At 38.0% G+C, this 15,008-nt stretch overlaps 1 protein-coding gene across 2 annotated transcripts in view; it reads left to right on the plus strand.

The window, feature by feature from the left end:
* The window catches only part of TRRAP (transformation/transcription domain associated protein), a 75,323-nt gene that overhangs the window by 41,989 nt on the left and 18,326 nt on the right, over positions 1-15,008 (plus strand). For both annotated transcript variants that reach the window (XM_077786879.1, XM_021539737.2), the window contains 14 exons: positions 515-728; positions 1,486-1,665; positions 1,963-2,109; positions 2,781-2,900; positions 3,185-3,472; positions 4,036-4,173; positions 4,547-4,659; positions 5,153-5,288; positions 7,627-7,818; positions 9,702-9,897; positions 10,093-10,358; positions 11,063-11,163; positions 13,308-13,509; positions 14,615-14,779. In XM_077786879.1, coding sequence (XP_077643005.1) covers positions 515-728; positions 1,486-1,665; positions 1,963-2,109; positions 2,781-2,900; positions 3,185-3,472; positions 4,036-4,173; positions 4,547-4,659; positions 5,153-5,288; positions 7,627-7,818; positions 9,702-9,897; positions 10,093-10,358; positions 11,063-11,163; positions 13,308-13,509; positions 14,615-14,779 — 2,458 coding nt within the window. The remainder of the gene's footprint in view (positions 1-514; positions 729-1,485; positions 1,666-1,962; positions 2,110-2,780; positions 2,901-3,184; positions 3,473-4,035; positions 4,174-4,546; positions 4,660-5,152; positions 5,289-7,626; positions 7,819-9,701; positions 9,898-10,092; positions 10,359-11,062; positions 11,164-13,307; positions 13,510-14,614; positions 14,780-15,008) is intronic.

Here is a 15,008-nt window from a genome sequence, read left to right on the forward strand (position 1 = left end):
CTAAGATCTGTCTTTTCACATTCATAGGATATAAAGACTATTTTTCCTTGAAACTTAATTGTCGATTACACTTTCAGGAGAGTTACTTTGCTAGATAGACTTGCAGACTTGAATCACAATGAAATAATTAAAATAGTTACCTTATCAACAAATACCAGGTATTTAATGGTGTGCTGCTGCTTCACATTATTTTGCAGTCCCTTTGCTGCTGTACTCTGCTGCTTCACAGTGCTCAGAAAGTTTTATCAATAAATAAAACTTGTGATTTCAAGCACCATACAGATATAGCTCAGTGTTTCACAATTATGATGAGATTTTATCCTGAAATAGTATTTCTGATAGTTCTGGGCAGTTTTACAACAAGCAGCAAAGTTTTCTTTGCTGTTTCTCTCAAAAGCTGCACCTGGATGTTTATCACATGTGGGTTTTTACAGAATGTCATCTCTTGGGGTTTTACAGAACCTAGGAGTCTTCTCCTTCTAATGGCTCTGTTTTTCATCTTTATTCATTTTAGGGATGAGAATCTTTCTGGGAGTGAACTTACAGCTAAACTGGAGCCAGCATTTCTGTCTGGTTTGCGCTGTGCCCAGCCACTCATCCGAGCTAAATTCTTTGAGGTCTTTGACAATTCCATGAAACGTCGTGTTTATGAGCGCTTGCTTTATGTCACCTGTTCCCAAAACTGGGAAGCAATGGGAAATCACTTCTGGATAAAGCAGTGCATTGAGGTAGGGAAACTACTTGTGTCAGAAATGCAATTAGATATATGTTTTAGTCCTTATTTTTCCTTGTTGGGTGTAAAAGCATTGTCTGGTGTGTGTTTTGTAGAGTGTGTTTGTATCAAAGCTGAAAATACCAAGTCTGCTGCCTCAGCTCCTGTGGTACTTAAAAATGTATACAATGGCTGAACAGTGAAATGCTGGTGCTTAGGAAGTGGCTTTAATATAAATGTTTAAAATCTATTTTCTCAGCCAAAAGCTTAATGACCAGGTTAATACTTCTTAAGGAAAACAATTCCTTATAATTGATAATGACTATGGAAAAAGCCCTAAGAATAGTTATAGGAGAAGATTCCAAGAAAACTGTTAAAGCTGGAGTGTCTCCTAACAGTATGACAGCTGTTAGGTGGGATTGAAATGAAATTGTGTCTTTGCTCAGTTTATTTAAAATAAAATGGGTCAAAACCCTTTATTTTAACAATGTGTGCATATTAAAACATGAATTTAAGATGACTGTGAACATCTATTTTAGAGTAATAGAGTCTGTATTTATTAGCAGATTGAGGGCACTTAATCCATGTGTTAAAAAGTGCAAAATACAGCCTTTAGGCCTAGGAGTTTCTATTAATAAAGCTGATAAACAAGCCTTTAACTTACTATTACAACTTTTATCTTGTTTTTAACTATTAAACCATAGTGATGTTTCCTTTGAAGTTCTGCAGTAAAATGTATGTTCAAAAGCTCTTGTTACTTCCCCACGTGGTAGCTGCTGCTGGCAGTGTGTGAGAGGAACACCACGATTGGCACCAGCTGCCAGGGGGCCATGCTGCCCTCCATCACCAATGTCATCAACCTCGCTGACAGCCACGACAGGGCAGCCTTTGCCATGGTCACACATGTCAAGCAAGAGCCTCGGGAGAGGGAGAACAGTGAATCCAAAGAGGAGGTAACTGGGGAAAAAGCAGTCTTTTGGGTGGAATTCAGCTCTTCCTAGTTTCTCACCAGATAGCTTTGGAAAATGTGTGATGAAGGTGATTTGTGCGGATTTTTCGTGTCTCGCATGGGTGTCGCAGAACTCCCATTCATTCATTCAACTCTCTAGGCAATTACAGATCTGAAACTTAAGAAGAAAATAGTGAGACCTGATCAAATAAATTTATCAGGAGGGTGTTTTCTATTGTGGAAAATAAACAAAAGTACATAGAAGATGCCTATTTTTACTGTGTTGTTTATTTCTGTGTAGGATGTTGAAATAGACATTGAGTTGGCTCCGGGAGATCAGACCAGCACTCCCAAAACGAAGGAACTTTCAGAGAAGGACATTGGCAACCAGCTGCACATGCTGACCAACCGGCACGACAAATTCCTCGACTCCCTTCGGGAGGTGAAGGTGGGTGCAGGTTATTGGTGACAAACCACTTTAATCCTAAAACTTCAAACTGATCTGAGGTGATTTTATTTTTTTTTCCTTTTTCTGTCTCACACGTCTCATTTTCTAGCTGTATTTTCTTATGTAGACAGCTCTTATAATGTGTAGTTTCTTATTTGCCTATGGTAAAAAATTCTTAAGCCTTCACTTTATTGCTAGTTGTTACTGTATCCTTTCCCTACAAAATTAAATATCATCCTCCTTCACTGTATGTATATTTTAATGATTCAGTTCAGAAACTAGTGATGACAAACACATGGTATAGGATCAAAAATGTGTATCAGCATCTTATGTTTAACTAATTTTTAGGAAAATAATTTAGTTGAAAGCTATGTTTAAATAACTCCACACTAGCAATAGATCTATCAAATTAACCTGATTATTCCTAATAGGAAGATGATCAACATCTTACCTTTTTCTTTCTTTTTTTTTTTTGATGGTTACAGTAATGAATCAGAGTCTTGATCAACGTGAAAATAGGATTAATTTCTTGTTGCAAATCTATATTGCTAAAGGAAACATATTTTTGTTAAAAAGACATTAGTGTTACTAGTGAAACAACTATATAAGTGGACTTTTTTGCCACATGATAAATTGTATTTTCCTGTTTCTATACATCTGTCTGTTTCCAGACCGGAGCGTTGCTGAGTGCCTTTGTTCAGTTATGTCATATTTCTACACCTTTGGCAGAGAAGACTTGGATACAGCTATTTTCACGACTTTGGAAAATCCTGTCTGACAGACAGCAACATGTGAGAACCTCTCTCTCTCCCACTTGCAGCTTCCTCTCTGTAAATGACTGTTGTTCTAGGAAAATGTGTTTGTGTGGTGAATTTGTTCACTAGCTTTGCCATTCTCAGACTGTTGAATGCTGTGTACCTGTATGAATACATCTTTTAAAAGAAATAGGGCCTTTCATTTTGCAAAGAGAAATGTACTTATTGAAGGGTTGTTCCCTGTACTAAAGAGATGTTAAATCTGATTTCTCTAATTGAAGAATCTGATTAGACATATAATACTACATTTTTTCTTCTAGGCTCTAGCAGGTGAAATAAGCCCTTTCTTGTGCAGTGGAAGCCATCAGGTGCAGCGAGATTGCCAGCCAAGTGCCCTGAACTGCTTTGTGGAAGCCATGTCACAGTGTGTTCCTCCCATTCCCATCAGACCTTGTGTCCTGAAATACTTGGGTAAAACTCACAACCTCTGGTTTCGTTCTACACTCATGCTGGAGCATCAAGCCTTTGAAAAAGGACTCAGTCTGCAGATTAAGCCTAAACAGACAACAGAATTTTATGAGCAGGAAAGCATAACTCCTCCTCAGCAGGTAGTGTTATATTTGTTGAAATACCTTATGAAATATGAAGAGAAAAATCTAACACTGACAAGTCCTCCACTAAACCATGTCCCCATGTGTCACATTTTGCATGTATTTTAAATACCTCCAAGGGCAGTGACTCTAGCATTACCCTGGCAGCCTGTTCCAGTGCTTTACAACCTTTCCAGTGAAGACATTTTTCATAATATGAAATCTAAACCTCCCCTGGTGCAACTTGAAGCTGTTTCCTCTTGTCCTGTTGTGTCATTGACTTGTTGAAAGATTTTGTTGGTTTCTTTTTTTGTGATTTGATCTGTTATGTTAGGGAAAACAAGCAGGAGTCAGTGTACAAGCCTTAGGATTTTTTTGTCATGCAGTGTTGTTCTCACTACATGGTTGTTATGAATTTTTTGCCTTGTAGAGTTTTAAAAGAGATTTTTCTTAAGTTTTATAAGCCCTTCTCTATTTCCGTGTCTCTCTCAGCTTGCCTCAGTGTAGAACATGGGGTTTGCTGCCTACTATGCTTTATAAAGACAGATTAACTGTGGAGAAATGTGTTCTTAACCTTGTAGGAAATCCTGGATTCACTTGCTGAGCTCTACTCCCTGTTACAAGAAGAGGATATGTGGGCTGGGCTGTGGCAGAAACGCTGCAAATTCCCAGAGACAGCAACAGCCATTGCCTATGAACAGCATGGCTTTTTTGAACAGGTACAGTCTTGATTTTAGAAATTATCTGAGTAGTTCTACAGTCAGGATAAATATTCTGGTCAGCAGGAAAAACCTCCTAATATTAATAATTAACTTCAGTCTTCTAAAATGCAAAGTACCATGGCTTCCCTGCTGTCTACAGTAGTAGTTTGAGGCCTTGTAATACTGTGGCAAAGTGAAATTTTTGTGCACACCCATTAGATTTTCATTACATTTGTCAAGCTGCCAAGTATTCAGGAATGAATTTAACACACTTGGCTATTTTTTTTAAGTCTATGAAGGTTTTATTATCACTGGTTTTTAAAAAATAAGAGAGTATTGACTTATTGTGTACAGAGCAGATGGAAACCTGGAATGGTTGAATTTTCTTTAGGCACAAGAAACTTATGAAAAAGCAATGGAGAAGGCTAAAAAAGAACATGAACGGAGCAACGCTTCCCCTTCCATCTTCCCTGAGTACCAGCTCTGGGAAGACCACTGGATTCGGTAAGACTTGGAAGCTGATGTGGAGCAAGTATTTTTTACTCTGCAATAGGAGCAAAATACCCTGTTCTTGGTTTAAAGCATTAGTTATGAGAATAAACTTACCTCAGGACTTAGATACAGGGAAAACTTAAGGGAATAAAAAAAGCTATTTTGTATTCCCTTAACAGAACATCAGAAGTGATATGCCTGAATTGCTGTAAAAATGTAATTTGCTATTGGTGGAAACAGACTGGAGCTAAAATTTGTTTTTCCTATTTAAAATGGTTGTTCTGGGAGACACAAAATGCAGTTCTTCCCTGTTCACAGATTTCTGTATTATAACTGATAAATAAAAAAAAAAAGTCTTCCCATCTGGATAAAACTTCTGCAGTACTCACAAACTGTAGACAAATATGCAGATAATATTCTGATACACAGACATTTATTGTCACTTTTATTGAAGTTTTTGGGGTTTTTTTTGTAACAAATTTGACACTGCATTTGGTTTTCCTAGTTGCTCAAAAGAGTTGAACCAGTGGGAGCCTTTGACAGAATATGGCCAGTCCAAAGGTCACATAAATCCTTACCTAGTGCTGAAGTGTGCGTGGAGGGTCTCAAACTGGATTGCTATGAAGGAGGCTCTGGTGCAGGTGAGTGAGGGCTTTTTGTGCTCATGTTTAGTTTCTCCTCATCTTGCCTTGGGTATTTTCATCCCAGCTGTTTTAAGAACCATGAGAATAAGCTGGTGGTTATTATTCTTGAGGCTGGTAGGAAGGCCAGGCTGCATGGACATCTTGAGCTTCTTGTGGCCAATGGCAGACTTCTGTTGGAGTTGCTAGCAGATTGTGTGGAATTTTTTTAAGTGCTGTGTAAAGTGTCACTAATCTAAAGAAGATGGAAAACATGGGGTTTTTTTGTGTGTTTTGATTTGGTTTTTATTTGGTTTGTTTTTTCTGTTTTGTTTTAATTTTAAGGAAATATATTCTCTTTTCATGGTAGGTAGAGTTGTTAATCTGTGATGAGTTAATATAGAAACATTAACCAGATGTAAAACTGAAATCTGAAAGGTGGGAATACTGCATTAAATCACAGGTGGAAAGGAGCTTGCTGATCTGTCTTGCACTGTTGTATACAGTGGGGCAATACTGAAATTACTCTGCTAAAGATGCCAGAATTTGCAATAAAAGGGTGAAGTACGTATTTAAAATACAATGTGAAGCCAAATGTCTAAGTAGCAAACTGCACATGCAACAAAAACTGTCTTATGGGTGCTATTTACATTTTAATTAATTTCTTTTCTTCTTAGTATCCTATTTAAGTATGCAGCTTCAGAGGCTAAGTATAGAAATATCTGAAAAACCTTTAAAGTCTAAAATAAGAACTATATTGTACATATATTGTAAGTCTTGGGCTTGAAGAAAGTGAAATAGATAATATTTGACAGTTTCTAGTTTTGGACAATTGCTAGTTGAGTGGAAGTGACAACCTTGAGTAAGTGCTGATATGCTGTAGCTGTAGTTGTATTAAATGAGGTATTTTCAGTAATGAGACATTTACTTTATGACTGAGGAGAAGATGCTGCTGAAGCCATAAATGAAGCCTTTGTGACTCTACTCAGGTTCTTGTAAAAGTGTCAGCACACGTTTGCATAAATATTGGGATCTGAAAGAATAATTGATTCTATGCTGCTGTACTCACTTCTCCAATTTTATTGATGTTCTTTAATGTGGCTGTTTTTTGTCAAGTTCCATGGTTGATTCACAAGAGAGGCCAGAGACAATGGCAAATATCTATCAGTTTTTGTAAATCTTTGTGCAAGATTTTTAATAATCTACCCATTAAAGTTGAGCTATTAAAACAGCAAGTAGCCTTTGATAGGACCCAAGACTCATTTCCACTTGCTCACACTGCCATTGTGTTTAATGATCCAGTAGATAACATAATAAAGGAGGAGATTATTTTCACTGTATAAGTGTAAGGATGCTACCTGGCACTTTGTCTCTGCTGGCTTAGGTGTAAAAGTCAGTTGAGGATAACAGGAATAACAATTGTAATGGTCACCATACAGTTTATCAGCAGGAGGATAATGCCAGGGGGATTTCTGTGTTGCACATCAAACCATAAAGGGTTTGATGTAAAGTGGAGGAAAAAGAAATGAGAAAGTTGTAGATTAAAGGCCTGCAGGGTCAGCTGGTGAGCACTGGCTCAGTGCCAATTTGTTGCAAAGTGCTCACAGAATTTGGGTGCTGCACAATTCAAGTGCTCTGCTGGGTTTAGTTGCCACATTTCTACTCTTCCAGAATTCTGAGGAAATGGTTTAAAATTATTTTATAAATTATTTTAGTACTATGACCTGAGCTTGCATCTGTGCTTAGAAATTATATAAATGAGAAGGTTGGTTGTGATTACTTGGAAAAAAAAATATCAGCTGTTTATTTTCATAAACTTAGCAATGCCCTAGAGCAAACAGGGAGTACAGTGCTACGTGATGTGGGACAGGTAGGCACAGGATCCTTTTATGTGAGAAGTTGCCATTACATGTTCTGGACCCCTTGAAGCATTTCAGACATAGTGTGTATTATCTGCTGAGAAGCATCTCCTGGCTTTGTGCAGGGTGAATTGTTTGCTGTGAGCTTCCTGCTCCTGTTGCAGGGCTGCTTTGGGCTGGCTCAGCTCTTTGGCTGCATTACAGTTGTCAGTGTAAAAATACCCCAGCAGCAACTTGGGCATGGGCACTTCTACTCTTGTGCTGAATTGGCAATTCATGTGCTAGCTTGCCCTTGCCAGTAACTTTAAGAGAGCTGAAACTCCTCTAGTGACATAAATGTTAATACTTTAATCAGATGTTTTTAAGAAATGAGATTATATTTAAAACATCAAAGCCGTTTGCTTTAAGAACAAATAAATATTAAAAAATTAAGCTTCAAAAAAATTAACTGTTTGGGTGTGAATGATCTTTACTGGATTTTTTTCCTATTCCATGACCAGGTGGAGCTGAGTTGTCCAAAGGAGATGGCCTGGAAGGTGAACATGTACAGGGGGTACCTGGCCATCTGCCACCCCGAGGAGCAGCAGCTGAACTTCATCGAGCGGCTGGTGGAGATGGCGAGCAGCCTGGCCATCCGCGAGTGGCGGCGCCTGCCGCACGTCGTGTCCCACGTCCACACCCCCCTGCTCCAGGTAACAGCAAAGACTTCTCCTTTCCATTGTCCTCCAGCAGGTCTCAGAACTTTCAGTAGCTGCAAGTGTGAATATCTTAGTGTATATAATATATATATATATAGTATTGATACTTTTTGCATCGTGGTATTTCTTTGTTTGAGATTGCAGAATGTGTGTTTCTATTTCTTTGAAGTACGTGTTGCTTATCAGCAAGAGCTTGTTAGTGGTTAAATCCACCTTTTTTCAGAACTCCAGAAATATTTTTGGGAAGCAGCTGGCACATTTATGATTGTATGGAATATGTAGTTTAACTATTATGTGGAATTAAATAACATGTATTACATGGTGAAAAATAAATGGTTGTGTCCTTTGAAACTTTCACACACATTTTACCATAACAAAAATGGATTTCTGTTTCCTTTTGAAATATGTAAAATATCAACACCCTGTTGTCTCTTGGAGTTAATCATGTGAATAGTTAATTTTTCAACTGTAAGAGAAAAATTTTTGAGAGTAGATGTTTTATGTTTTATTTATGCATCTACTTCTGTTTATTTTATAATCAAACAGAAGTAGATGCCTAAATCCATCTTTTAAAAATCTAATTTGGCCTAGAGTTACTTTCAGAAGATTCTTGCAAATGAACCTTGTCTCCTCTGATCTGTGTGGAACCAGTGTGGAAGTGTGGCTGGGGCAGGATCATGCTGGGCTTGGCAGTGTGGAATTTAGGCAAAACATTCAATTCATTGGACATTTAGGCTTTGTCCCTGTTTAGATGCCCTATAAATATATACCTGACAAAGGTTCCTGTGGAGGGAGCCTTTCATCTCCAGGGAAGAAATTGTGGAATATCTCAGTTTCCATAAGAGATCATTTCTTGATGGGCCATTGCTCAGAGGTCTGTGCCTGAGCCCTGCCTGTAGAAGTGCAGAGGACTTTGCTTTGAGTTCCCTTTGATACAGAGGCCTCTGTGATTGTTTAAGATCAGTAGTTTCACTCTGTGTGTGATTCATAACCAGTGTACATGATGTAAGAAGGGACCTCTAGAAAATGATTGCTCCTGCGGGTAGAGTGCACACAGCAGCTCATACCTTTGAATTTTTATAATATAAATTGATGCTTCAGATCAAGTGAATGAATATGGAAATTTTCTCCATATTCAGAAGAAATTATCAAGTAAATAGGTACAATTTGTGAGCTCATACAATAGCATTAGATGGCTTCTCAGTGAATTTAATTCCTTCCTGCTAAGTTTTCACCCATTTTTCAAATTTCTCCCCTCCCCTGCTCAAGAATGGCAGCATCTGCAGCAGAAATAGATTAATATTGCTAAATAAAGTATTTAAGTGCTTTCAGAAATCAATTAAAACAAGCTTTTAAAACAATCTAATATTTATATATCCTTAGTGAAGAAATGATAAATTAGTCAGTGACTGACAGAGGTACAAATGCAGCCTCAAATTTGCACCGCAGTAATTACTTTTTTTTTAATATCAGATACCATGTGATTAAATACCCATGAGAAAATTAAATTTATGTGATGAATGGCTGTAGGATGAAGGTTAAGCTATTGTGAGAGCTGATACTGAGATGATTGTAGGAAAATATTACTTTAATTAATTTTGTTTCAAGAGATTTCACTCTATAAATTTGGACTGCCTTTTTTTTTTTCTGAAATAGTTATCTCATTTGGTTGATTAACAGTGAATACAACTGTTATCTGCCAAGCGGTAGCTTAGAGAATACTACACTGGCTTTATTGTCCTACAGGTAATTAAATTCCATTAAAGTTTGTGGGCCTTTTCTTCAGGTGGTTGAAGTTTTAACAAACTGCTGCCTTTAGTGGGTTTGAGACTGCTGCCATCTTCTGTCTGTTCCTTACTTTTATTTATGTTTTCTAGGCAGCACAGCAAATTATTGAACTTCAGGAAGCAGCCCAAATAAATGCAGGATTGCAACCAACGAATCTGGGGAGGAACAACAGCTTGCATGATATGAAGACTGTTGTCAAGACTTGGAGGAACAGGTTACCTATCGTGTCAGATGATTTATCCCACTGGAGCAGCATTTTCATGTGGAGACAGCATCATTACCAGGGTAAGCCTTGCCTGATCCAGCATGCATTCATCATAGAATTTTCCAGACAACACATATAAGTTCTTGGCTTGATTTTGATGAGTTGTAGTTTTTATTCAATTTGCATTGAATCTTAAGTCACATGTGTTGCTGTAAAGTTGCTGCTCTCTGCATAGCACCATTTCCCATGGCAAACATTTCACGTTGCCTTTCCAGCCATTGTGACTGCATATGAGAACAGCTCCCAGCACGATCCCAGCTCCAACAACGCCATGCTGGGCGTCCACGCCTCGGCCTCGGCCATCATCCAGTACGGGAAGATCGCGCGGAAGCAAGGGCTGGTCAACGTGGCCCTGGACATCCTGAGCCGCATCCACACCATCCCCACCGTGCCCATCGTGGACTGCTTCCAGAAGATCCGGCAGCAGGTCAAGTGTTACCTGCAGCTGGCTGGAGTCATGGGCAAAAATGAGTGCATGCAGGTAGGACAGCTTTATTCCTGAAGCTGTTGTTGGAACTCGTGGGATTACAGGAGCCATCAGATGCATTGATCTAAACAAGCTGCTTGTGTCCAGAAAAGGGGCTGAGTTGCCTTGGCCATGTTATACCCTGTAGGGAGTGTTGTTTTGAGTCATGCTGTCAGTCCAAAGCAGTTAATGTCCTGTGTGAACTGGATTCTGTGAATATATTAAAAATTAGCTGACCCAGAAGTAAAGTGAGAGTAGATTTTTTTGAAATCTTACAAGATGGATAAATGGAAGGACTTTGAAAATGGCATTATTTGTAATGGAAAAAAGTGAGTGACTCATGAGTGGTGGAAGTGGTCGTCAAACTGAAGTAAAATTGTATGTGTTGAAAAGGAAAAAGAGTGATTTTAGGCAAAACCCACTGGCATGTGGTTGACCAGCAAATGAACCTTGTAACACAATATAATTATAACACAATATAATTATAACATAAACAAGGTGGAAAAATAACCTGCTAAATGTTGTCTGTAGTATTTGGTTTGCATAGGCCAATGGAAACTTAAAATTGTCAGTCTGTATTTTTTTAAAATCAAAATGAAATACTTGAAAGTCATGCTATTTAAATTTCAAGAGAATATTTTGGCTGTTGTTTTATGGCACTTTCTTTTAAAAAAGCCTTCCCTTTTAAAAGACTTTTCTCACTAAGGCTTATTTAACAGGGTCTTGAAGTCATTGAGTCAACCAATCTGAAGTACTTCACCAAGGAGATGACTGCAGAGTTTTATGCTTTAAAGGGAATGTTCTTGGCACAGATTAACAAGTGAGTATGTTGGCTGCAAGAGGCAGTAGCACACATCTGAAAAAATGCAGCTGAAGTATTCAATACAGTATTTGAGCAGAAAAGCCATTCCATATCTTTATACCAGCCTAAAATTTCTCACTGCTGTGTAAGAAAGTAAAAGTATCTGTGAGAGTTTCTTTGCAGTTTGGAGATGTAATGATTGGTCCTGTATTGAAGCCCTCAGGAGAGAAGTAGTAATGGTTTTGCTTTCCACTGACAGGCATTTTACTATTCTGAGGAATATCCCTCTTTAGTTCTATAAATAAATATCTCATCAGTTAAATTTTGTTTGGTGATGCCAAAAAGACCCCTTTAGATTTCAAGAGCTCTTAGTGGGCATGGGATTTAATGACAATTTTGCTATGTGTTACATATGGGTGGAATAATTCCTTTACCACTACATTGTGGCCACCTATAGAATGAAATCCATCAGGTCTCAAGCTGTACACTGCAACCTCACATAGCAATTCAAGTCAGGAAATGATGAATATTTTCTTCTGTGGTTACAAGAGAGAATTTTAAATAGGTAGAATGCAATTACTTGGATGGAAAGTACAGTGGGCTTTTATATGGTCACTGGCTTAATTGTAGTTGAGATGTAAAGAGAAGAAAGTGTGCCTTCCCCCTATTGTTAAATTTTTAAAAATTCTTGCAGAGAATTATTGTCTTTGTTCTTTCAGGATAAAATGGATAAAGGTTTCTGTTTAAAAACGTGGTTCTGATGTACTTATGGTTTCTTAATCTTACTAAAAAACACACAAGGATTTTTCAGCACTACAGTTGAGGTCAGGAATTTAGGAAGATTTCAGTTAGGACCAGTGGCAGTGTTGAAACTGAAAATGGGACTGCTGAATGATTACCTGTATGTCAACAAAACTGAAGTTAAAGGTCACCTCTGCTCCTGCATCCTCCTGTGCTGCCCATTGGCTGGGCAATGTGATAGAAACCACTTAAAAAAATCACCTCAGGTGTCAAGAGTGATGGATTGTAGAGTGGGAGAAAGGAAAACGGACAGAGAAGTCCCTTTTTTATAAAGGAACAGTAGTGATACAAAGTCATCCATCAGGCTGCTGCTGGGCTGGTTCACTTCAAACCTTCCCCCAGGGTGCAGGAAGCTTCTGAAAGCAAGGACATTAATGGAGCACAAAAACCAACACGACAGACAAAGCTGTTTTCCTTTTTAGAGTTATGCCTCAGTAGCTGGTCATTTTAATGTAGTATTATAATCCCCCAAGCTAATATTGTTATGTTAAAAATACATTACAGGTAATTTAAAAAAATGAGTCAAACAAGCATCATGTTGCTTTCATATGGCTTATTTCAATGCTTATTCTGCAAGGCAGAAGTAAAGCTCTTCCTGTTAATAAGGAGTCTTGAAATACTTTAAGTTTCTTCATTTTGGTAATGCTTATGGGAGTTTTCTCATCCTTAATTTTTATGCCTAAGAAATAACATCGATTCAAGGGCTGTATATATATTGGGATGAATCATGCCAAATTTTGGACTTGTGACACTTGAGGAAACTTCAGAAGGAACAAACAAATAATCTTTTGGTTACGCAGGACTTTGTGATTAACCTTCAAATTTCTTCACTTTTCCTGTTGAAAAAAGAGAAACTTTTACAGCTGTGGGAATGAGGAACTGATTGTTTCTAGAAAATGTTGATTGTAAAATTTTCCATGACTTCTCTGGAAAAGGAGTTAAGTAAAATGCATTCCTCTAAAAGAGAACTTAAATAACAACTTCCCATTGTTGCTTTACTCTTTTTTTGCCCAGTGGAGCAGCACGTTGAAATGATTTTGCTTCACTCCCCTTGTGTTATCATTCACTCTTCTTCCGGTTTCACTGCCTGGCTTTCCACTGCAGTGCACTGGGAGCTTTTAAATTTTTTTTAAGGGAGTATGTGAGATTTTTAATACTTATGAAACTGTTTTCATGATGAAGCATGGTGCTGAACTTTAAAGAAAGCAATGACAAAACAGTTGTAAGGGACCTTACTAGAGAATGCAAAAATATCACTGAGTATTAAGAAATGAACTGCTTGCCCTATCAGAAATCTGACTTACACTAGCAAACAGCTACTAAATTATATAAAACTCATATCCCTACTTGTCACCACACAGGTCTGAAGAAGCAAACAAAGCTTTTTCTGCAGCTGTGCAAATGCACGACGTGCTGGTGAAAGCGTGGGCCATGTGGGGGGATTACCTGGAGAACATCTTTGTGAAGGAGAGGCAGCTTCACCTGGGGGTGTCTGCCATCACCTGCTACCTGCACGCCTGCCGCCACCAGAACGAGAGCAAATCCAGGAAATACTTAGCAAAGGTAAGGTCTGGGTGCTAAAAAAGAATCAGAGCTCCATCCCCTTGGGAAAGGCTGGGGTGTGTTCAATGCTCAAGTTTTTGCAATTAGAGAAAAGATTACTGAGGGGAAGCTTTAATTTAGATGGAAGGGATGTGTGTCGTTGTTCATTACTCATTTTGGGATTTTTTTATGTCAGTAGGGTGTCTGGGTTTTCCTTTGGATGTGGAACCTTTCTGTAGGAGGAAAAGGACAAACCACATCCAGCATTTCTACTACATAGTGTGGTGCAATACTTGCAAAAAGGCATCCTTTGGTGTTTTAAAAAATAACATAGTTGGAGGTCTGTTTATCATTACTATGGATAAATAATATTAATGTTTACCTAAGTATTGCATTTTATTCCAAATAAGCCTTTTTTGTACAGTTTTACTCTGAAATTCAGCAAAATTTTGGCAAAAAAAAGCTGTTTGTGTTGTATGTTTCTCAGTTTGGGGGTATTTAATCTCTCTCATGAAGGAAATTAAAGAATTTTACCAGACCAGGGAAGACAATCTGTTCTGACTGTGAAACAAACACAGAAGATATTGTCTGAGATTAAAGGTGGCCTCAACAGCGCTCTGAAGTTTATTATTCTCCCTGTCTGGTTGCATAATAGTTAATGATTTTTAGTCAATACTTAATATATTTACATTTAAATTAGACTAGGGGTGGGCAGTTAAAATAATTAAGAACACCCAGAGGAATAAATCAAGTTCTTGTATCAAGGTTCATTAATCTGAGTTGCATATTTTAGGTTTATAAAATTGCCTAAATTTTTATCCACACCCACAGTGAAAAACACAAAGAATTTCTGGAATGCAGTTCATGTTCATTTGCTCTTTTCTGTCTTATTTCATAGTAAGGGGTACACTTAGATTTATTTTTTACATCCTTTAAATATTATTTCTGAGGGAAAAAAACAGCATTGGCCAGGCACAATAAATGTAAGTTCTTGTCTCTGAGGCAGCTTTAACACTTTCAAGGACTCCACAGTCATATTAATAAAATATCTCTGCTTTCGTGCATCATAATGATTGATGTGTCTTAAATTTAAGCACTGAGAGAGCCTCTTGAAATTCTCTTCTAGGTTCTTTGGCTGCTGAGTTTTGATGATGATAAGAACACCTTGGCAGATGCAGTGGACAAGTATTGCATTGGTGTCCCACCCATCCAGTGGCTGGCCTGGATCCCACAGCTGCTGACATGCCTGGTTGGCTCAGAGGGCAAACTCCTCCTCAACCTCATCAGTCAGGTACTGAAGATAATCCTTAATTCCTTATGGTCTGTAATCTTCATTCGCGAGGTGACACATGAATATATTTTAAAGCAAATTACAAAAATGCCAAGCTTTAAAAATGGTATTGTTTGCAACTGTTGATGTGTTAAAAAATGTTATTTTCTGCCTTTAAGCAGGATATTTTGAATTTCAAAGTGGGTTTTACTTACTGAGATTAAATCCAGTGAAACTGACTTCTTATTTG

Source organism: Lonchura striata, chromosome 16 (assembly GCF_046129695.1).
Source record: "Lonchura striata isolate bLonStr1 chromosome 16, bLonStr1.mat, whole genome shotgun sequence".
Classification (NCBI taxonomy): Eukaryota; Metazoa; Chordata; class Aves; order Passeriformes; family Estrildidae; genus Lonchura; species Lonchura striata.